The sequence below is a fragment of the Emydura macquarii genome, unplaced genomic scaffold (assembly GCF_026122565.2).
Source record: "Emydura macquarii macquarii isolate MOO-44397 ecotype Brisbane River unplaced genomic scaffold, CSIRO-AGI_Emac_v2 contig_267, whole genome shotgun sequence".
Classification (NCBI taxonomy): Eukaryota; Metazoa; Chordata; order Testudines; family Chelidae; genus Emydura; species Emydura macquarii.
The window spans coordinates 912,447-937,672 of NW_027130404.1; the positions used below are offsets into that span (position 1 = coordinate 912,447).

Here is a 25,226-nt window from a genome sequence, read left to right on the forward strand (position 1 = left end):
CCTCCTCCCTTTTTATTCCCTGTCTCTCCTTCCTAAACAAGTTATACCCCTCTATACCAATAGTTCGGTCATGAGATTTATCCCACCCAATCTAAGCGATGCCAAATCAGTTTTAACCCCCTTCTATTTCTGGGTTACTTGGGAGCCAGTAACACTCACCTGTGTGCAAGGGCACCTAAGGCTGTTAACAACAAAGGAGATTCTGAGTATCCCAGCGGTGATGTAGGATAGGTGGGAATCGTCTATCCACCCCCCTGATGCAGTCCCTTTACTTTTAAAGGAATTTAAACCTGGTGGTGCCTCCACCTGGCTGGCCCCTGCACACTCTTAATAGCGGGCCTTGGGAGCTTCCAGGACTAAACCTAGTCTGATAATAATAATAATAATAATAATAATCTGAGACATAGGTCTAACTTAACAATTGCAATTATGCAAACTAAACATCCAATATACTTAAATTAGAGTTAACACAACTTTACTTAACAAATTAAAGAAATATGGCATAACAGACTGAAATTAAACATCACTATTATGTTAAAGCCACAGGGCAGTTGAATAAATCAATTATTAAAAATAGTATACAGCAACAAATGAAACTTGTCTAAACTTGCATTTACACTGCCACTGTTTACCCCACCTGCAGAGTGTACACTCCCCGAGAGTTCAGAGCCCTAACCCCTTGCTTGTGTGGGCGCGCTTGAAGATCTGAAGAAGACAGCACTCTGTGGGTTCAGTGTACCAGTTCAGCCCAGTTGTCACGCTGGAGATTTGGAGTTGGCTCAACCAAATGTCTGCAGTCCTGGCCCTGCTTGAAGGGACTTTCTCTCTACCTCTTCTCAGGTCCAGTCAAAGTCTCTCTGCAGTGCCCCTTCCTTTACATGTCCAGCCACAAACAACGGGGGGAGGGGCGCACTCACACTACCTTCACTGCAGGCCCACCTCAGGCAGCTCCAGGCTCAGTCCCTGCCCTGGCTTGGGCAGTGCCACCAACCTCCGAAGCTCCCTGCTCGATCAGGCTCCAGCAGGCTCTTAGCAGCAGCTTTGGGACTCCAGCAGCAGCAGTCAGCCAGCAGCTTCCAGCCTCAGCTGCACTCCACCCTAGCACCAAAATGGAGTCCCCCACATGCTTTTCTCTGACTCCATGGAAGGGGAAGAGTCTCTCTCCTTTTTCCCCAAGGCATCATGGGGGTTGTAGCCTCCCAGAATCTTCCCAACTGTAAAACTCCCAATTAAGTCCCAAGGCCCTTGAAGTACAGGGTGCCTACACAGTCATAATTTATCTTATGGACTAATACTTCCAGTTCTTCCTCTTTCTTTCCAATACTCCTTGCATTTGTGCATAGACATCTAAGATGTTGGGCAGATCCCTCCATTGTTTTCCATCTTCTTTTTCCTATTACTCTATTGTTATTTTCCATATGTGACAAGCTTGACTGTGGTTCTAGCGATGAATAGGCATTCAGTCAATCTGCCATTAGTGTCACTGGCAAAGCTTGTCAATGGGTGCTTTGGCTGGCAGGGTATGTGGGGATTTAACTATTGGGACAAAGCAATGATGATATCTATAAACCTAACAATGACATGCCTACAAAAGTGGGACATTCCTGGCTTGCAGGGTCACATGACCACCTTAATATGCAATGCTTTGTAGGTACCATGCTAAAATAAAACAGGATACAGTTTGATCAGGTTTGAGAAGGCCTGGTAGAATTTGTAAGCCTTTTCCATGACAAAGTACAGGAGAACATCAATACCAGCAAGCAAAGTAACAAATCACAAAATACTAATACAAGGGATTACCACTCCCTCTGCAAAGTCTTATTTTAATTGATACCATCTACATCCTCTCTGGATTTATGTTATAACTAGGACATTATTAAATACTTATAGTTAATCTGATAAACATTACAACATAGATTTTTGTAAAAACAGGATCTCTAGGGTTTTGGTGATTTATCAAATTAATCTTGCAGGGTCTCCCTTTGGCTATAATGGATTCAGAGACTCATAGTCATAACCCACCTGTATTTCTATACTAACTCCATTATTTTCAGGATATTAATGCTGTCTGTGCTGATTATTAAAGATTACACTATTTCAATTTATGCACAAAAATGATTTTCTTTGGTAAGTGGCATTATTTATACTAACCAAATAACTGAAAAAAACTGCATACAATACCTTGAAGATTGTGATATTATTTTCAAAAAGGGTGGTAAGAAAAAGCTTGTTTGCATTTTGTGCATAGTAAGAGAGATTCACAGATTTACTTTAATGGCTAAAATACATTCAGAATCCTTGTGAAATGCAGATAAAAAAGAGCAGGCAATATTGTTTTAACTTGGGAATGTGAAAATGACACACGTGAAATTTTATATTTGGTAAAAGATACATTAGAATGAAACCAGGATTTTTGGTTTCATTTACTGTGGTTACAAAAATAAATACCCATAATCAAAGAAAAGGCACTGCTTTTGTAACCATGAAAAAGACTACCCAATAGTTTGTATTACAGGAGCTCTCAAGTGACTCATGCTCCATGGCCTTACATCTTGGAGAAGTCAAAGCCTGCTGTGGGTCAACTTTCATCTTACTGACCTTTCGATGCTCTTGAAGATTTGTTGCTGAGGAACACTTCTTATTGCACACAGAGCACATCAGCTTCTTCCTAGAATTTCCTAGAACAGAAACAAAATACATCTTAACAAGAAACATCTTAAAAAGGAAGTGCAAAGAAAGAAACCAAATGTTTCCACTGTGTGTGAGATTCTTCACAGGTCATTTGATTGGCAGAAAATTTTACATTTGTAACCCATCTTCATGGTATTGGGTTACAGAGTTCTCTGTAGGTGTCCTATAAGCTGTTCCCCCCCCCCCCCCCCCAATAGAATGTAAATCAAGAAAGGTTTCACTTTTTTGTGTTTGTTTTTAAGAAAAGAATGTGATAAAATTGAAGTATCATCTAATACCAATCTTTATGTCACCACTAAATAACTTATTCAGAAGCCAAAACAATTATCATCCACAAAAACTTCATGTTACAGGTTAAGCAGCCTAATGAATGTTTGGAATCAGTGAAACGATGAGAAATAAAATACCTATTGATGTCAACACCAAAAGTTCCATTTTCTGTACTGAGAGCAGGGCCTAAACACTAAGTATTCTACCCTACTAGGTATGCAGTAAGAAATAGAATCACATTAACATTTTCTTAACTGAAAAAGATAGGGCATTTGTAACAGAACTGCATCATGAATACAAATCTAATCTATCGTGTAAAATCATAAACCCAGTTAAAGGTCAGCTACCAGATGTATTTTCCTTCCTTTTTCACAGTTGATTTAAAAAGTGACAGAGCGTTTAATTAGGTTTGTCTATTAATTACCATGGCTTCAAGTTCATTTGAGTACTGCACAAAGCTGTTTTAATACAGAGCACAATTACTTACAAACTTAGTTCTTTGTTTATAACCAAAGGCCCACGTGATGTATCTCCTGACATATAGCCAAGAATTTTCACATTAGACTAAAAAAGAAAAGGCACAACACTAAACAGGAGTCAAAATGGTATTTCTTGAAAGAGCAAGGAAGCATAGTTCAGAAATTAACACATCAGATGATTTCCAGCTCAAGATTTTTCCAGGCTTCATGTGTCTCATCTTCTCCAGAAGATTGCACATTCATATTTCTTTTAAATTATTTGTTTTTCCAATTTTCTTTTTTTAGAATATTTTATAAATAAACAATTAAATCAGATTTTGAATTGGATCTGATCTTTATCCTCCCTGAAAATTGTTAAAACAAATCAGTTTAACAAGAATAATAAATACTCCCCTCATCCACTTATTTATTCATTCAAATATTTAAAATACACGAGTGCTCTGTGCACCTATCCTATAAATTAAAAATTACAACATAAAAATAAACAAAGGACTGCCCATAAATATACTCCACCTCAACCCACAGCCTCTTTGCAGCCTTAACAATGAGGGAATTAAGATGGGCTTTAGTGTGCTCAGAAGGTTAACAAATCTGGACTCACATCCCAAGAACGCCTCACAGAGAATGCCCAGACAGCAGCTCTGTCTTGCTTATATTGAGGGACCTCCAGTTTCAGCAACCCTGCTGTTCTCAACTGTGAAACATGGCATATGCATGTTTACAAACCATTTTGTCTTATTGCCATTTTGTCCCGTCCTTGTCTCTCCCACCTCCATCATATACAGTATGCTCCCATGCCCCACCCTTTACTGTATATATTTACTCTGCTTCCCTCATTAACTTCTTTTTGTATATTTTACTTCTTCTCTTCCAACTTCTCCTGGCTCCAAGTCCTCTCTTATTTCTTATTATTATTATTATTATTATTATTCTGATTTATGTGTTTTGTCATCATCCTTCTATTCTTTCATTTTCTCTCTTCTTCCATCACTTCTAGGTCTGTCTTATGCTTTTTCCCCATCTCCAAATATCTTTTCATACTCTTCCTCTTCACACAAGCCTCTTGTCGCCCTCTTCCCCCACTCCTGCCAGGGCCTGGACAAAAGTTAAGATCTTTTTCCTGGCAGCAATTGCTTTCACTCCCACTGCAGCTGCAATCTGCTAGCTTCTTAGCTCTAAGTAGGAACAGAGAGGACTTCCATCTTTAAAACTCTCCTTTCTCATGTGGCCTATAAAACAGTTGACAACAGTTAGGCTGCTGATGTGCTGAGACCACAGCCTATCATGCTGACCAATACTGTCTCGTTGTTTCTGTATCCATCTGTTGTCTCATCTTATATTTATATTACAAGCTCCTTCGGGTGCTTGACCTGTATTTATACAACAACTAATAAAATGATGTCCTGGTCCACAACTACAGCAGCTAGCTCCTACAGCAATCATCATAATTTCCTGGTAATCAGTTGAAGTGACTGGCAAGTGAAAGAGCTAAGAACTGGCTGTTGGAGATGTTGCTGTGGGAGACGCACAAAGTAAAACTAATAAGAAGGAAAGTGGGTGGCTTTGGAGAGGATCGAACATCATAGAAAAAGGGACAAAAGAATAAAATCATCCCGGACACCCAGACTGTTCCTCCACAATAATCCCCACAAACATGAGTATCTAATCTCTCAGTGCACCTTATTCTGAGATGATCAGTAAATCACAATCTACTCTTGTACTCTCTTTGCTTTTTGTTGGAAGAAAGGCAGAGGTGTACTTGGCCTACGTGCAATGAAATATCATCCTTACTGTATTTCAGTTTCAACTGATAATATAAAATACTGAGTGATAAAGAAGAAAAGACTATTTACTCAAACATGAAAATTGTAATTATTATTATTTTAATACATTATTTATCTGGCTGAAATACAGATATAGTTTCAGTACTGTATGAAAATATATAGCTAAAACAGGCTCAAATGAACCACAGTCTCCGGTAACTGGAACCTTCCATAGCCTCTGGGGACTACCTTTAACAAAACATGTCTTAATCCTCAATGTTTCAGTCTGCAGAAGATTGATTAGGATAAAACTAAAGAAGTTTAACTAGAAAATAAAGTCTGCATATATCACAGCCATATACCACAAACCTGTAGTTAAGAAGGAAAGTCTACAGTGTACTATTATTTTCCAGATCATCTTTCTTACTCTACAGTTTTATTTTAAAATTGACAATCATGTTGTCAGTAAACATTTTGCACAATGCTCTATATGCAGGAATGAATGAAGTTAACAGCATGCTGTAAATATTAATGCATACAATTTCAAGTGCCTTGAATACTCAATTTACCCAATTTTCTTAAAAAGTCATTCTAGCCTAGATCCTCAAATGTATTTGGACCCCTAAATACTTCTGAGGATCTGGAGCTCTGCCACAAGGGCTAGTGAAAATGAAAGTGAAATAATCTTTAGAAAAAGCTGTTCATGTACATCCAGCAGATTGCCCTTGTATTACATCCTGTACATATCTTCCTTCAATATGCTCAGTAATCCTTATTTTTAATTTGTAACCAATAGGGAATTGCTTCATTTCACTTTTGCACTGTTAGGAACAACTCCTTCAAAATATTTTCATGCAACCATTATTAAGAGAAATATCTAGTTCCTTATATCAGAGGATTAGTGAGATTTTTTGAGGACTAAGTGGAAATGGAGAGTTACTAATTTTTCTCTGAGAGATATTGGGGGACACAGATCCGTGTACACAAAGCAAATTTTGCATGGAGAAGGAGAAGCCCAGGGAACTCCTTTCCTGCTCTTACCTTCCTCCTTGGAGGTTTGGGGCAGTGAAATAATCTACTGTTGCTCCTCACCAGTAGCAGATTACTTTCCTTTTGGCACTTTTAGCACTTGTGCTTTCCAGTATTGTGGAGGGACAGAATCAAGGGTCTGCCCACTCCATACCCACCAAAGCAGGAAGAAAAGTAATAGCCCCATGGTGACTGCTTCCCACCATGCCTGAAGTGGTAAAGCACAGAGGCCATGGAAAAGAGTTTTGGTGAAGTCTTTTATGCCTGCATGACTGCGTAAGACTGGCCCTAACTATGCAATGCCAGTAGAAAATGGATGGCTCTGCTCTCCCTGAGCAGCTGCTGTCCGCTTACACCCTTTTCCCTTTACGCAGGGGATTTGCTTAGTGTTCTTTTAATCTCTATCTCTGGCCCTTCTGGCAACAAACAAATAGGTATCTCTCACTGGCTAACTCACCCCTGGTTTCTCTTAAGGATCCGGCATGTTCTTCCTGTACATACCTCGTCTCTGTCATTGTTTCCTTTCCTGTTTGCTCCTTCCTAACAGTTTCCTTTGATTTAACTCCATGCAGTCAGACAGAATAGTATCAAGCAGGTAAACTGAGTACTTATAATATGCATACAAAATAACACAGCTATCTCCCTGGTTCTCCAACATCCAAGGATCGCATTAACCTTTTTTGCTACATCATCACACTGGAAGATCATGTGGAGATGCTTTTTCACTATGACCATATCTTTTGGAGAGTCACTGCTCTCCAGGATACAGTCCAGCCTGGCATGCATTCTTTGCTCCTAGATATATGGTCTTACATTTTGCTGTATTACAAGAAAATTTGTTTAAATGGGTCCAGCTTGGCAAATGACCCAGATTGCTCTGAACAACTGCCCTGTTCCCATCATTATTTACCGCCCTGCCAATCTTTATGTCATCTGCGATTTACATCAATGATTTTTATGTATTTCCAGATCATTGATGAACATATTCAATAGTGTTGAACCTATACCGATCCCCAGAGAGCCCCAGCAGAAACAACTCCATTCGAAGATGATTCTTCATTGACAACTACTTTTTTAGATCTGTCAGTTAGGCACTTTTTAATCCATTTAAGATGTGCTTTACTGATATCATATAGTGTTATTTTTTAAATCAAAATGCCATAAGGTACTAAGTCCAATGCCTTACAAAAGTCTAAGTATATTACATCTATGCTGTTACCTTTATCAACCAAATTTGGAATGATATCAAAAAGTGAAATCTGGTTTGCCTGATAAGACCCATTTTCCATACAACCATACTGATCGGTGTTAATTATATTCTCATCCTTTAATTCTTTATTAATTGAATCCTGTGTCAGTTTAGCATTATTTTGTCCACGATTCTTGCTGGGCTAACTGACTTACAATTACCCTGGTCACCTGCCCTGCTTTTATCAATACTGGCACAACATTAGCACTCTTCTAATCTTCTGGAATTGTCCTGGTATCCCAAGATTTATTAAAAAATTAACATCAGTAAGCCAGACATCTTCTTAGTCATCCTTTTTAGGATTTTTGAACGCAAGTTATATGGGTCTGCTAATTTTAAAATATCTATCCTAGTAAATGCTGTCTAACATATTCCTGAGTTACTAATGGATATAAAAGTAGTTCATCATCCTCATGAGATATGAGTACATCACCCTGCTTCTTTCCAAATACAGAACAGACATATTATTGAACAATTCTGCCTTTTGTCCATCATTTTTAACAATTTTGGCATCTTCTTCTATTAATGTCCATTTACCATTGTTAGGATTTCTTTTGTTCCTGATATACTTAGTTATATACACAGCCTCAGGAAGAAGTGGGAAGGTTACATTATTTTTACTCCGATCAACACATTATAGAAATAGGATATGCAACTAAATGAAAATATAACAAGGATACCATTTAATCAATTTAAAATGGAATGAAAGATGGTTCTTGCTTTGGTTTGTGAATAAAAAGTTGTTAGGCAACAGAACAGCAATTCTGTTAAAATCTCATATTCAATCATTTCTTACCAGTGTGAACATTTTCCTTGTGCTTTTTCAGAGCATCCTTACTCTTGAACCTCTTCCCACAGCTATCAGCCTTGCATATGAATCTAGCATCCCCTCTGCATGCCTCTTTGTGCTGCTCATAACTATATTGGAGAACCAGCAAAGGAAAAACAATATATGAAGACATAGCTACAGAACTCAGACTCATAGCAAGCACTCTGAGCTTAAACACATGCCATAGCAGAGTTCCAAGGCCGCTTCATGCATTACTTACAGCTGGTAGGAATGAAAGCATTTCACTTCTTTCACTGTTAGGATTCACATAAACTAACAAGCTTGAAAGCAAACATGCAAAGGGAGGCCAGCAATGATATGACAGCAGTCCAGTAACTCAGACACAAAACCTCAACTCGGAGCTGAAAGACGTATTGCAAACAGAACACTGAAAACTTCTCAAAGTGTCTCCTGGATTGACATTCTCTGTACATTGAAGGACGCTAGGGGAAAAGATAAAACAAAATATAAGGCAAATATTCTCTGAACAACAATTTAACTGTAACAATTAGAAAACATAGGCCCAATATTGCAAACACACAAGTAACTTTACAAATTTTAAGTTCAGTGGGACTACTCACATGCATAAGTATTAGAGAGACAAAGTGGATGAGGTAATATCTTTTATTGGACCAACTTCTGTTAGTGATAGAGACCAGCTTTCGAGCTTACATGGAGCTCTTCCTCAGGTCTGGGGAGAATATATTCAGAGTGTCACAGTTAAATACAAGGTAGAACAGACTGTTTAGCATAAGTAGTTAACACTTATTTCAAGGAATCATTCAGGGTGAAGTGGCCCAGTGACATCCCTCCAATCCTAGGAGGTAAAGGAAGGTGGGAGGAAGGCACCTTTAGAGTATGCTAGAGTTGTTATTGGGTTACAGATTGTTGTAATAAGCCATAAATCTAGTGTGTCTATATTCAGGCCTTGATATTTAGTGACTAGCAAAGTTATGAATTTAAGCTCCCAGGTTCATCTTTTGGAGTTTCCACCTTGTATTTAGCTGTGATACTCTGATTACCTTTCCTAGACCTTAAGAAGAACTCTATATAAACCCAAAAGCTTGTCTCTCTCATCAACTGAGGTTAGTCCAATAAAAAATTTTACTTCACCCACCTTGTCTCTCTAATATCCAGAAACAGATACAGTGACAACACCACTGCATGCATACATATTTGCGATTTGGGGCTATATAGTACAATATTGAAAGGCTTTCTCAATTACCGATGCACTTTTCTTTTTCTCCCCCAGGTGCTGTTAATCTATATAATAAGATTCCACAATTGTCACTCTGAAGCCTAGAATGTCTGTTGAAATCAATGTTAAGCATTTTTCAATGGAAAGCGTTACAAGCATGGTTGAGAGCTCTTTTTATTTAGAAAAGGATGTTCAATCAGGTTTACCACGTTCAATCATCACTGAGATTCACAGTTTGTTACCATCCAATTTTTAAGTTCTTAGCCATTTTTCAAAACACACTTTACAAATTACACCCACATGACAGCAGAGGCTTCCATCCAGTTTTTAATAAATTTAACTAGTTACAAACCAAATGCCAAATTATAGTTTAGAAGGACGACAGTTCATTTTCGCTTGAAAACATTTCTCTACAAAATACTACTCCAGAAAAATCACATTATTCATAAGAGCACACAGAGCATTTGCTTGTAAGAGATAACCATTTAAGGGATGATTATGATATTATTTATATGAAAACAACAGATCTATGTATTATAGAAATAGTTCAATGCAGCTATGTAATATTATTTTATTCTTTTCCAATACGAAAGAGTTAGATTAAATGGGGTACCCTCTATAACTAAATCTACTGTGAAAAAATGGTACATCCATTTAATCTACAATTTGATTTACTACACGCATAGGGTATTAGAAGAAAACCAGAGGATAATATCAATTCGATTAGGAAAGTTTCATGTAAAGTATACGGTACATGACTTTAAAGGATAAAATATACACAATAATGGGCAGAACTCAAAATCATTTGCTTTTAAATCTTGCCTCTTTTTAATGTTTCAATTTATTTTTTGTTCTGCCCGCAAAACTTCAATTAAATCAACATGAAGTGGTTTTTATTCCTCTTTCTTTGTCCTTTTACATCTTCATCTCCCTATTTCAAATTCCACAATAGCATCCATTGGAAATAGCTGAGATGCCATCTGTTTCCATGAATCTTCTAGATAAAAATAGTCCACTGATGTAGACCAAGTTCCAATATTGCACAATAGCTCTGATATGTTATACAATGCATGAATTACACAGCTTATTTCTCCATTCTGCCTTCTTAAAGGCACGAATTACTTAAACATAAATGGCATGACAGCAATTCAAACTACAGTCTCTAAGAAGTACAGCAAGTCAACATATTCAGAAATTAATGTACTGGGTAAAGTATGAAAGGCTAATTCAATTACTAAAGGCAGTGAAATTTAGTGCAACCCCAGCCTCTTAAATCACTATTGGAAAAGAGGCATGAAGCTGCAGGCAACGGAAACTGTAGTTAATGATGTGACTAAGCTTACTGATTGGTTTAAAGGGATATAGAAAGCATTCTTGTTTGTACGCACTGTCTTTGTAAGGCTTGTTTAACTGGGAATTTCTTTCCACAGTTCCTGCATTTAAACTCCTTTTCCTCACTAGGTTTTTGGTGCAGCGTCTGAAGGTGTTCAGCTAGGATTTCCTGACTGGCAAAACTGGATTCACAGTTTGGACATGTGTGGTCCTCTTTGCAGCTGAGAGAATCTATATAATTGGGGGATGGGGAGGAAAAAAAAAAAATCACATATTAGTAGAGGTATCATTTGTAAGCTATTATATTTCTGATTACTTTAAAAGTGAGGTCCTACTCTGAAAAGAGACTATGTAAAATGGCATAATAGAATTCATCAAGATCAGTGGCTCCATTTTTTCTTCAATGGAGTATCAATAACAAAACCAAGGACAAGAAAAAAGTTACTTTTTCTAAATGCCAACAATGCAAACAAACTGGATTCCTTCCTTCGTGGTGCATCATCATATCAATCAATGTTCTGCAGGCCAAATTCTGCCTTCAGTCACACCTATGCAACCTCATTCCCTTCAGTGTGGATGTACAGATTATTGAAATTTGTTGATGATCAACAATAAAGAACAGAATCCAGCTTACTCTCCCACTGCCATGCTGCCTTTACTAAGAGGAGTAAAAATTAACATAAATGTCGAGCCCCAATTCATCAATGCGCTACACTCTTTTGGCATTTTCAGCAGTGTACCATTCTGATCTAGTAGGTTTACAATCATTTTGCACTCTTTTTCAATGGAGGTAAATGACTACACAGGCACAAGGGAGCAGAGAACAGGGCCCTCAGTTTTGTCACACAAATGAGTAAAATATATATATATACAGACATCGTCAGTTTCTTACTAGTCAGAAGTTTTTGTTCCCCTATATTGTTTTTAAACACAAAGCTACATTTGTTATCTGTACCTTTCACACCAACTTGTTGTAGTTCTTTATTGTTGTTGCTACTATTATTATTATTATTATTGTCTTCATCTTCTTGGTTAAGGATCACTTCTTCCTCCTCTTCCTCTGCTTCTTCCATGTCACTGTCAAGGTAGCCGATCAGCAGCTCTGTATCCGTTTCAATATCCTCAACCGCCAGATAGAAAATGTTTTCCCCTTCCTATTGCAATGAGTAAGTACATGCAATGAATCACCATGACAGAAAAATAAAAACCTAAAGCCAGGTCCTGGATCCTACTGGCACAAAGTTGTCACAAAGTCATCTTAGCTAGCTACTGGAGGATTCAGGTAACAGAGTTGATTCCCCAGGTGGCAATGAGCTGGCATGACCCTTCTTAGCCTTCTCTTCTGGTGCAGGGTGTGTGGATTAAGTGTCCTTGCACTTAGGTGAGGCTTGGATGCTGGAACACTCTCTGGAGATTACATAACCTGTGCTAAGGGGCAGGCTTAGGATAAGGGTGCCCTCCTCTTCCATCAAGAACTTTAGAGTTGGAAAGGAAAGCATTAAAAAATTAGGAAGTGCCAAATGGAAGTACCTCATGCAATCTAAACTATGACCCCCTGTATGTCTGTATGCATTATAATACTGCCTTCAGTTACATAGTGCTTTTTTCCACAGGAACCCAATCTTCTTTTTTAATAGACTTTGTACTCTGATCATAAACTTAATCATAGATTTACACTCAATAGGCAAACACATAATACACATTTTCACACACCAAGAAAGAAGGTCAAATCCTCAACCAGTGTAAATTATTGTAGCTATGCAGATTCATACCAACTGAAGTTCTAGCCCAGGTACTGTACAAAAATATATACCAGCTAATTAAAAAAAGCTCTAAAATCATCTCCAGAAGCATCTGGAATGAACAAGTAAGCTTCCAAATGGATACATGAGCTAACTACTTTGCGTCTCACAATGTTTATTTAACCAAAGCTAACAAAAAAAACCTAACCCCATTTAACAAAAGCAGCTGTCTCCTCATAAGCTGATCTACGAGGCTACCTTTTCTGCTGTACATAAGCCAAGTTCTTTGGGTGCTATCCACAGCAACTAAAGAAGACTCATGTTTACCTAATGAAGACTTCCAAGTACTATCATAAATCTTAACGCTTATCTGATTAACATCCGGTAAAGTTAACTGAACCTTCTTTACAGTATATCTAGACATATATATTGTAGCAAGCTTCATAACACAAGGAAAAGATTATGATTTTTAACTTTGTAATATGCGAAGATTAATTTAAACTGTCAGCAGGGATATAGTATTTCTAATACTTCAGAAGATCTATAATATGTTAAAAAAAGAATTTTCATACAACAGTGAAAACTATTTAATTCAATAAACTTTGATGGAAGCAACAGTTTTCAAGGCCCAACCTCGTTTTTTGTCCTTATATCAGTGAAGGTGTTTGAAAAGAAATCTAATTATTTTTTTCTAAACATTTTTTTCCCCAAGATCTGTATTTCAAAAGCAATCCATTTACCATCCTAACTCCTGCCTAGCTCTAGGAGGTGCTGCTTTTTATAGGACACTGTCATGTGCTTCAGAGAACTTTAATATACTACAATGTTAATTTTAAAAAAATAAAATCAGTAACTTGGATTTGAAATAAGGTAAAAGGGCTCTTCTCCACCCATTGTCGGCACAGACAGGATGCAAACTGTCAGACAGTGCCTTTATATCATTGTCCAGCACAGCCCAACTCATTCTAAAAGCAAGGCAATTCTATACATGTCTATGGAATGTAACAGCTGTTTCTACTAGGGGAAAAAATCATTTGATTTGAAATGCAAAACACAAAAACAAAAAAAACCCCAACAAATTGAAATATATAATTTCTAATTTGCTGACACACCCCTAACACCAAGCATCTAACACACTCATATGTAGGGTCTGGTATTATGCCTTTAAAGACTTTATTCCCACTGGAGTTTACTAAACATACAAATACTGTGGACTTCAAGATATATGTTAAACTTCACCACACAATCACAGTAACTTCCTCCCTCCTTTGCGAGGGCAGGGACTCGGGGCCTGATTTTTAAAGATATTTAGGCATCTAGTGATGCAAATAGGTGCCAACTGGGAAATTCAAAAGCACCCAGATGCCTAATTCCCATTGAAATAAATCATTAGGCACCTACGTGGTTTTGAAAATCCTACTAGGCACCTATCTCTGCATCTTTAGTCACCTACATACATTAGAAAATTTGGCCTTTGTCTATCTCTAAAACAACTAGCACTCTATGTGCTAGACAAATAATTATTAGTACAAATAAAGATACATAAAATGGGGACTTATTCTGCAGCTGCTCCATATGAAAAATGTACAGAAAAGTTAAGGGGCCAAGCAAGAACAAGCCCATTATTATGAAAAATTATGTAATAATGTAAACTTACACATAGGAATAGAGGAATTGCTACATTGGTTCAGACTAATGGCCCATCTAATTCAGGGTCCTCTCTCCAACAGTGGCTAGTAGCAGCTGTTTCAAAGAAAGTTGAAAGAAATCCCACAGGAGTATATTATAGAATAATGGTCCCCAAAGAAAGTTTGTTCCTAACCCCCTTTTTTTTAAAGGTTATCTTATGACCTATGACCTGAGAGTTTATATCCTTTCCACCAACAAATGGGGTTTAGAAAGAAATTTCCCATGTTGGAAAGTTATGGATGGGGTTTCTTGCATCTGGTTTTGATTACTGTCTAGGGCATGATACTAGACTAAAGGGAATATTTGTTTGAGCCAGTATGGTAATTGTTATCTTACACCTACACTTTCAATGCTGTACTTCACCGTAGTTTTTAGAGCTACCCTCTGTGACTATCTGAGGTGAGAATGATTCTGCTGCTGCATGTTCTGTATTATAGAAGATCTCTCCTTGCTACAGCCTTAGCTAATGAAAGTCTTTTACTCAAGCAGAAGAGGTTCATGCTTTAAGACCCAGAAGTCCCAAGTTCCATCTGCACTGCTGATGACCCATGCAAGGTGCCATGCTTTATCTTCTCAGATACACTATTTGCCTGTAGATTTCTGGGTGACTGCTTTGAATTCCTTCTTTTCTACCCATCTTTGGAATCCCTCACTTATAAATTGCACCCACTCTTTAAAGTCATATCCATGTTCACTTCAGGCATACCAATCCTTCCTAACAAAGAAGATTGGGGAGATTATGCTGCTTTTTGCAGTCATATATTTCAAAGTATGTTGACCAACATTCTAATAATAAAGCAAATATTAATGCACATGCCAGTCTCTATTCCCAGGACTTGCCATGGGTGAGCTGATCTACTTTTTCCTCCTCCTAAGAAGAGAGCATGTAATATTTAATTTTCACTGTTTGAAACAAAAATGAGGATGAGCCAAAACCATGAAGGTTAGCTCTGACTTTGGATCTAAATCCAAACTCCCCTCAAAATTCAGGGATGTTTGGATTTGCTGTTCCAGTTTTTATTAATCTCTGATTAAAACATTATTTAATTTTATTTAAGAAATGCTGACTTACTAAGACATAAAAAGTACATGGAGGCTGCAACACATATATGAAGTTCAAACCTATGAACAAACATTCACTGCCACAGGAAACCACTGAGGTCAACAATTTAACAAGCCTTAAACAGCATTAGATCGTCATGAGCTCAATCCTGCAAGGTGCTGAGCATCTTCTGGAGGTACTCAGTGCCCTCCTCCAGTTCCCATTGAAATCAATGGGGACTGGGGGTTCTAGCTCCTCCACAATATACTCAGAACCTTGCAGAACTGAGTCTTTTAGGTTGGATCCAGTCCCTACTGAAATCAATGGAAAGACTTCCAGTGACATCAGTGGCAGTTATAGTTTCTGTTCATTCAAGGCTTGATCTATTTGAAGCGACAGGAGGGATGATCCAGTCACCTTGATGCTTTGGCTGACAAAATGTGTCACAGTCTATCAAGGACTTGGCTCCCAGAGAACAAGAACAACAACATAAGACACTTTGGCTCTAATCTAGCAAAGAAATTCAACATATGCCTATCATTAATCACAAGAGTAGCCCCATTTACTTCATTAAGACTGCCCATTTTCTTAGTTAGACATATTCTTATGCAACAGGGCTTTAATTCCAAAGAGTAAATGTTACAGTCTCCTTGCACTCCCACTTCAAAATTACTCCCATAACGGACCATGAGTGTCACTGTTAAAAAGTCAGCATTTATCATAAAGTACTACCCAGTTGGTACCTGAGATAGCACAGTTTTTCTAAATACTTGAGAGAGGAAATGACTGTGGTAACTGTTATATTGATTGGCAAATGTTCAATTTTTAATTTCTACCTAGTAACACTGTTAACCTCAGCAAGCAAAACTATTAACCAGCAACTAGACAGACAGTCAGCATAAGTTACATTGACAATCACCTCAAAACTTCTCTAAGAACCACAGTGCTTTAGTGTTTTTCAGGCTCATACTCATTAAGTTTGAATTAAACTCCTATTGATTTCATACTAAATTGATAATGCAGCTATAGTTTGAAAAACCTGTTGGGAGAAAATAGCTATTTCACTCTTCCAAAACTGCCCATGTTGTGTGCTTCTTTTTGTGAGTAACACAGTATCTGAAAAACACTAAACATGCTGTGTACTCAACAACTGATAAATGTGTATGACCTTGGAATTAAATAATTCAGTCTTTTCCCCTAAAATAATAATAAAAAATGCATCAACCAGCCATTCTAATTCTGCCCTCTGAGCATCCAGGGTGTTAACAACTGTGTTCATTTTATTACTTATATTGCATAACAAGTTAATCTCGCTTTTGTAGTTTTTAAGACACTAGTAGATTTCAGATTTTCACAAAACTGTCCTGTAATATGTAAATTTATTAAGCAGCTTATCAGTTTGTCCTTGCTTTCCTTTTGTTTTCCCAACCCCCCGTGCCTTCACTCTTGCCTGTTATGCTGAGATAGACCCATTGTACTATATTTATTACAGTGTTGACTGATTCTCAAATACTAATCTTCCAGTTTTACATTTGTTAAGTATGGCTTTAAACTACTCTACTGCGTCACAGTAAATACCTTCTTTCACATTAACCTTTGCCATTTCATTATTCTAACTCAGAGTTTGCTGAGTTAGTCCAGACCACCACAATGTCTGGTTGTTAATGAACAAAGTATCCGAATTTAAAGCTCTGGTTGGCTAGGATTCTATTTATAAAATAGTTTTGACATTAACAACAAAGTGGCTTTCATTGCACAAAGTGGCTTTCATTGTAGTATACAGCCGAGATAGTTTCACAAAATGACAATTGGCAAACAGATAAATGTATGTACACAGCATTAAGAATATTGAAAATATAATACTCTTCCAGACCAATTTAAAACAAAACAAAACAAAACAAAAAAACAAAAAAAACACAAACACAGCTCCTATAAGATATTTAATAGCAGTCCTTTGCTTTTGATCATGACTAATACAATGAATGGACTGTTTGAATTTCACAGGTCACATTTGTGCGTTAGTTGCTAGGCATGGCTTAGAGCAAACAGATTCCAGTTCACACCATCAGGTGTCCCTGTTGATGACACTGATGAAAATTTACCCATATAAATGCAATCCTGGAGTAATGACTCTACAGCTGTATATTAACAGAGGATACAAGTTGTAAATCAATTGTCAGTTGAGATTTTTTTGTGTTGAATTTTTTCTCTCGGTGTTCAGGGTAATGGAACCAGGGGCATAGCCAGACGTGTTTTTTTGGCCGGGCCTGTGGTTGACACCGGTGGGCCTACCAAAAAGCAAGGGCTTCCCAAACTTCCTGCTTCCAGTCATGTGATCAGAAACAGGAAGTTTAGCAAGCCACTGGCCGAGAAAGCTCCAAGTGCTAAGGTAGCTTAAGCGGAGCTTGGGTAGGCCTGCTTTCAAAGAGGGTGGGCCATAGCCCACCCAGGCCCACCCATAGCTATGCCCCTGAATGGAACGGACCACACTTCTATCACAAGCTCTTCTAAATCTATAAGTGAAAAACGCCTCTCACAATTCAATTTGGATTTGTAAAGTACACAGAAATTAAAACTAGTATATCCAGAAGTACACTCCAACTTTTCGGTCTGTTCCTGGTACTCAGATGCCAGTGTTATTTATGAAACAACTATTGAAATATTTTCTGGTTGTTGGACTCAAAAGGAGCACCTAAGCATCCTATTTTATTACAAAGTCCTAAACTCCAGCACTGCCAGAAACAGCTTTTACCTGAACTATCGAATCAGTTACATTGCACAACCATCTTACTTAAAAAAATAAAGCATCTTCAGCCCAGTGAGTTCCCTTTATGTGCCCAAATGGAAGCACATTGTACAAATCCTAGAACCTAGACATCAGTACTCTTAAGTGTGATCCTTGAACAGAATCATCTCAGGATGACTTATTCTTTTGTATGTATTTCAGTGCACTCAGCAATGTGGCTCATCTTATTTGTATGTGTGTGGCACATGTACACACATCATCCCCTTTTAAATCCAAGACCATGAACTGCTCAATAAACACTGGATTATCAATTTCATTCTGTCATCCTTATGTTGAGTAGGGCCTTATATGATATCACTCTGCAAAAATTATGGTAGCAAAAGCTGGTTCTGTAGCTTTCCACAGTCTAGATCAAGAAGCTCCATCTAGACTCTCTGAAAATTGAAGAGACAAGCTTTGCCAGTGAAAGGAGATGGAATTTAGTCTCAGTTTGGGTTTCTGTTAATTATTTGTGGAATCTGTAGTGGACTTCAAAAAAGTACAAGTAATGTTAGGATAGGCTTATAGGAGTCATGCTACCAAGGAGCTTTCTGTCCATCTTTACTCTCTAATGATCAGTATTCTGATATTTTATAGCTCATCAAAAGTACCAGTAACAAATCTTTATTCCTAACTATATGGTTTGAGGTGATGAGAATCATTATTATTAGAGCATTTAGCCACAGCACAATCTGAAAACTGAACAATGGGTTAGAAAAATAAAATTAAAATCCAGTAGTAGTTTTATAATTCCAACAAACTCCAAAAGAACTCCTCCTTTTCATACAATAAAAATGTCTTGAGGTTAACGTTATGAGAATTTCTACATTTCATGAGGGTAATTACAATGTGCCAGTGAGAACAAGAGGTCTGGAACCCCCTCTGAATTTAAATATTCCATTTTCTCCTGTTAATTAGAGAATTAGCCCTCTACTCTATGTAATTATGCTGACATATTCCTCTTTATTCAATTGAACTATTAAGATTAGGATTCTCTTGTGTTTAATCTAGATAATCTGTATTATGAATGATTTTAATATTTTAATTGTTTTAGTGCTTTTTGAGCAACATAACTGAATTATTATTAGTAGTGGTAGCAGCAGCTAAATAACTGGAGTTAATTATATCCAAATTGAAATCACTTTGCTGATGTAAATTAAGAAATTTCCTGTTGGAATGATTGCAAAACATGGTCTAACAGAGTATCCGCATTATCTTTAGGAAGGCTGTCACAGTTCAGAGCAACTGCACCCATCTTTCCCTTCAGTGGTTTCTTCAAGGGTATCCACTCTCAGGTTTCCAGCTCTCTAGCCATTGCCTTTCTGAGTGGAGACCCATGTCTCTCCCCCTTCTGACAGGGGTATTTCCAGGCTACACAGTTCCCTGTTTTCACTGTTTACTTCCCAGCACAAACAGATTGCCCAAGAAAACCTGCTGGCTTTCTCTTTAGAGCTTGATAACAGGTATAGCTGCTACAAGTCACCACACAGACTTTCTATGCAAGCCTACTTTATTCTTAAGATTAAAAGCATGACAGAGAAAATGTATTTAAAATGATAAAAGAACCTACAAGCATGCTAATAGGCTTACCAGAACAGGGATTCTGTCAGGGTCATTCCTTCCAACTGTATCCTAAGGACTGGGGTCCTCTATGGACCAGGAGACCTGCCCATTTACTGGATCAGGAAGAAGGCTCTGAACCAGTTTAAAACAGGCTATTTAACCAAAAACCCTCTTTGTCTGTCAGTTCCTGGAGAAGCCAATTTGAACTAGGATACACACCCACACCTTTCCAGGGGTGGCTTCCCTGGAGAGATAACAACATGAGTGAATTTGCCTAGGACCCACTGCTGTTCTCCAATTTACCCTTCCCATGGGCATACATACAATTCCACAACAACACATACATAGTTGCATTTTTAGTACAATAAACTCCAAAGACTAATTCAATAAGGTTTAACTTAATTCAATAAAGTTTATTCTGGATATTGCAGGAAATTGTCAGTCTATCACAAAGGCGATACAGGGAGATTTTATTTAGCTTTAATAATAAAGAAGGGTTAGAATCATAGAAGCATAGAATCATAGAATATTAGAGTTGGAAGGGACCTCAGGAGGTCATCTAGTCCAACCCCCTGCTCAAAGCAGGACTAACCTCAGCTATATCATCCCAACTAGGGCTTTGTCAAGCCTATGCTTAAAAACCTCTAAGGATGGAGATTCCACCACCTCCCTAGGTAACCCATTCCAGTGCTTCACCACCCTCCTAGTAAAAAACTTTTTCCTAATGTCCAACCTAGACCTCCCGCCCTGTAACTTGAGACCGTTGCTCCTTGTTCTGTCATCTGCCACCACCAAGAACAGCCTAGCCCCATCCTCCCTGGAACCCCCTTTCAGGTAGTTAAAGGCCGCTATCAAATCCCCCCTCACTTTTCTCTTCTGCAGACTAAACAAGCCCAGTTCCCTCAGCCTCTCCTCATAAGTCCTGTGCTCCAGCCCCCTAATCATTTTTGTTGCCCTCCGCTGGACTCTCTCCAACTTGTCTACATCCTTTTTGTAGTGGGGGGCCCAAAACTGGACACAATATTCTAAATGCGGCCTCACCAATGCCGAATAGAGGGGAATAATCACTTCCCGTGACCTGCTGGCAATGCCCCTCCTAATGCAGCCCAATATGCCATTAGCCTTCTTGACAACCAGGGCACACTGCTGACTCATATCCAGCTTTTTATCCACCATTACCCCCAGGTCCCTTTCTGCAGAGCTGCTGCCCAGTTCGTCGGTCCCCAGTCTATAGCTGTGCATGGGATTCTTCCTTCCTAAGTGGAGGACTCTGCACTTATCTTTGTTGAACCTCATTAGATTTCTTTTGGCCCAATCCTCCAGTTTGTTTAGGTCACTCTGTATCCTATCCCTACCTTGCAGGGTATCTACCACTCCCCCCAGCTTAGTGTCGTCCGCAAACTTTCTGAGGGTGCAATCTACCCCATCCTCCAGATCATTAATAAAGATGTTGAACAAAACCGGCCCCAGGACCGACCCCTGGGGAACTCCGCTTGTGACCGGTTGCCAGCTAGACACGGAGCCATTGATCACTACTCGTTGAGCCCTATGCCTTAGCATTATTACTGAAGCCATAACACAAACAGAACTCCCATTGATCCAGCACCTGGAATAAACTACAGAAATCAGCCTTAAATTTGCATATCAGTAAAGACATTAGACTACCAAATATTTTCATATTAAAGGAGTATGGGTTATTTTTTGTGAATTACACTGAATGTCAGAGCTCTGGCATCTACTTCCTACGTATTAAAGAAGGCTCCAATGCTGCAAAAACTTACATATGTAGGTAACTTTATGCACTGTGAGTAGTCCCTCTGACTACTCACATTGCGTAAAGTTAAGCACAAATATGAAGTATAGTCTTGGGGCTTTAGGTTGCAATAAATCAATAAAACATCTGGGATTTTTGGTATCCCATTATTGATGCCCAAAGACATGTAAGGCAATTTGGAAATAGGAGCAACCAATTTACCTTTCATTATTTCGTATACCTCTGTCATGTCCACTCACTAAATTAAGCACTCCCAATCTTTTCTATATCTCCTAATGTGGAAATCTTTCCATGCCTCTAATCATTCTTGTTACCCACCTTTCAACTCCTTCCATTTCTGCCAGTTTTTAGTGTAGAGGGAACAAAACGAAATCCAATATACAAGGTAAGGGTTTGCTGCTCGTAAATGGTATAATATTTTCAGTATTAATTTCTATTCAGTTATTTATACAACCTAACATTTTCTTGCTGTTTGTTTGTTTGGGTTTTTTTAAAACGTTGTTGCAAATTGCATCCAGGCTCTCTGATCAGAGATGCCCAAGTTTTTTTCCTGAGAGGCTCAAGTTAATTTAGAATCCAGCAAAGGGTATGAGTCGTTCAAACTCTTCCTTCTAATGCATTGGTTTTCAAACTGTGGAGCGGGTCTCTCTGGAGGATCATGACAAGGTTATCAAGGTGGTGTGAGGCTGGCTGGATATCTGGAGCAGAGCAGGGCAGGGACAGTGGGTAGGGAGTCTTGACAGTTGGTGGCGGGGGGAGGAGGAGAAAAGGGTGGGGAAAGCAGCACTGTGCTGCCTCACCCAGCCTTGCCCCATCCCCGTAGCAGTCTGCTGTTCTCCCCCTCCTCCCTTCCTTGATTACTGAGGATTCTGGCCCGGACACTCAGCTGGTTGCAACCCATATACTTTAAATCCTCTGGAGCTTGTGGGAGCGAGATACTCTGGGTAGTGGAGAGAGAGAGGGCAAGAAGCCCCAATCTACTATGTGCTGCACTGCCATGGGCTCCTCCAGGGATGGAGCCAGCTGGGTCCTGCTGCTGCCCCAGGTGTGAGCTACCTATTCCCTTCAGTGAGTCAGTTTCTGGCCCAGATTGGCAGGAGGGTTTGTTTTTGTTTTTTTTGCGGGGGAGGGCGGGACTGGGGGGGAGAGGGTGCAGTTATGTGACTTCAGTGGAGAAGGGGGACAAAGCAAAAAAATCAGGAACCTCTGTTCTAATGCACATTACCTTGACAGTGACTCTCAGTTGCCACCATGTTGCCTATTCACCTACCTGATTTTAATAACAGTAGCTAATTTTAATGAGATTGCATAGTTTCGTATGTAGCTCAATCACTTTCTTCCTAAGTTGTTTTAGAACTCTTGTATTAAACCCTCTGTACCTGGTGACTTTTTATTCAGTTCTGTAACATACAGCATTCGGGTGGATTGCTAGGCCCACACACAGCCCACTCAATGCCAACAGGATCCAACTTGCATGCTACATGATATCGTTAAGCAGCATCTCCTCATTTGACCTCTCAATTATTGGCAATGCCTCATTTTTACTGTCAGAAAAGAGCAAGTATCTAGCGAACATTTATGATGAAGAATGATAAAAAAAATCATTTAGATTTTCTGCAATGACTAATCAATTACTTCCTTCTTGTAATCCAGCAAACCCATTAAGTCCCTTCAAGGCTTCCACTGGAATATTTAAAGCATCTTTTATTTGTTTCTATATCTTTGGCTATTTGCTTTAAAATTATTTTCAAGTTCTGCTTTCCCTCACACGCCAAAAGATTTTAATGGGAGTTTGGATGTGCAAAAAACAGGATAGCCCCCTAAATAATTAGCCCTGTGTAACGAGGCGGTGTGGCCTCCCGCTCAGATTGCAAGGGAGAACCAGACCGGGCTGGTGGGGGCGGAGCTAGAGCCTGCCTGTCTACCAACCCGGAAGCGAGGGGGCGGGGCAGGAAGTACAAAGGAGAGAACAAGAAGATCAGTTGGAGCCCAGCTTCCCAGAGGGAAAGGACGTCCCTCCTGGCCTGGTATCCAGGTGAGCTGACCGAGACCAGGTACCCAGGGAAGCAGACCAGGGCCAGTGTCCGGGGGCAGATGAAGGAGCAGCGTGAGGCCTGGGGCCCCGCAATACTCCCGATTACCCCCACTCTGTCAGAGCAGGGGATTCCGAGGGGCGAGGACCTGGAGTAGTTGCCCGATGCTGATGTGGAGGAAGTAGCCCTACGGGGCCCAGACTTGGAAGAGCTGTCCCTGTAAGGGCAAGGGGACGATGGTGAGGTGTGGGCCCTGACGGGGCCCGACCTGGAGGAGCTACCCCCACTGACGGCCCCGAAGAGCTGCCCGACCTGCCACCCCCTGACGAGATCGAGAGGTTCTATAATTTGCCTCTGGGCACCTACCCCGACGAGAGGGACTGGACACCAGAACCCCAGGTACCGGAGAGAAAGGGGGGAGGAAGTAGCCCACGGGAGGGGCCACACGGTCTGGGAGCCGCGGAGACGGATGGCGAGTCAGCGTGTTGCGGTTGAGACCCCGCTGACCGCGCGGCCTACCCCACAGACTCCTTGGCATACCCCTCCGCTACAGCTAGGGACCTGGGCTGGGACGCAGTGGAGTTCGGTGGGCCTGCGTCCCCCTCCCCTTTCCCCGACCACACCGGTGACCCTTAGACTGCTTGCTGCTCCGCTGGGGGCCTACAAACGGCTTACTGCCCCGCCAAGGGGGCCTTGAACTAAGTAAAGCTCGGGGACTGCTCCCCCAGCCCCCGAGCTGGGACTACCCCTGCTGAGACAGGGTAGAGAGGGGGTGTGGCCTCCCTCTCAGATTGCCAGAGGGGGCTGACCAACCCCTCTACACCCTGATTCAGCTAGATATATAATCACATGCTTATCTTCAAGCATATGAGTAGTACCACTGAAGTTAGACAGAGGGTTAAATACTTAGCTGAAACAGGGCTGTAAAGAGAAATCTAACTGTAGCAATATTGCATGAACTATTCTGGAAATACGAATTCAAATTATTTTTTAATATAAACAGTGTTAGAAATGGAAAGGAAAGTGGATTTTAGGTGGTGACAAATTCTGTACAGCAAATTTCAATCAGTGTGATTTTAATTAAGACCTTTCAAATACTATACTAGACTCTTTAAAATGCCCTCAGTCCTTGGGCTTGTTAGTGTTTGAGGACAAACACTCACTTCTAAAAAGGAGGACGGAAAGAAAGTTATTGAAGTTGCTGTATTTCTTATCATCTGCTGTTTTACTGCAATAGATAAAGACTAAACAAAAGAGCAAACCATACACAGATTAACAACATGAAGCTAAAGTAAGAATTCAACAAATTTACCTGGATGGCAGCCAGATTCTTTTGTTCCTGCGATGGTGCCTCATGTACAAAACGCAGCCAGTTAGAATATCGTGGATTGCTGGCATCCAGAATATAAAGGACCTCACCTTTACTCCCACGAACCTGAAATATTAAAACCATTGAACAAAATGAAAGCCAGAAACAATCTCACAGAAAAGGGAAAGATTAAATCTTATATATAAAGGGGAAAAAGTGCTAAATTAAATTTTCTTTTATGTTTTAGATACGCGCAAAAAGACATTGAAGGTGTCCAGTCCTCCTGGTGTTTGGCAGGTGAATTCAGCATGCATGCATGCTCAGACTTTTCTTATTTCCCCTTCAAGCATATGATCCATTATCTGCTTATGTCATCTCACATTGGGTGGACAACTCAGAACTCAAAAACTATGTCAGCTTCTTCCACTATGTTCATTCTCTTTTCCTCA

The 25,226-nt window shown here is 39.5% G+C and overlaps 1 protein-coding gene across 4 annotated transcripts in view; it reads right to left on the reverse strand.

Annotated features, from left to right (window-relative positions):
• PRDM5 (PR/SET domain 5) overlaps positions 1 to 25,226 on the reverse strand; it is a 146,244-nt gene that overhangs the window by 87,105 nt on the left and 33,913 nt on the right. For 2 of the 4 annotated variants that reach the window (XM_067549248.1, XM_067549240.1), the window contains exons 3-8: positions 24,781 to 24,903; positions 11,796 to 11,994; positions 10,897 to 11,071; positions 8,661 to 8,753; positions 8,278 to 8,399; positions 2,599 to 2,678 (exon numbers count right to left, since the gene is read on the reverse strand). In XM_067549248.1, coding sequence (XP_067405349.1) covers positions 2,599 to 2,678; positions 8,278 to 8,399; positions 8,661 to 8,753; positions 10,897 to 11,071; positions 11,796 to 11,994; positions 24,781 to 24,903 — 792 coding nt within the window. The remainder of the gene's footprint in view (positions 1 to 2,598; positions 2,679 to 8,277; positions 8,400 to 8,660; positions 8,754 to 10,896; positions 11,072 to 11,795; positions 11,995 to 24,780; positions 24,904 to 25,226) is intronic. The other 2 variants (XM_067549263.1, XM_067549255.1) reach the window with 1 other exon arrangement.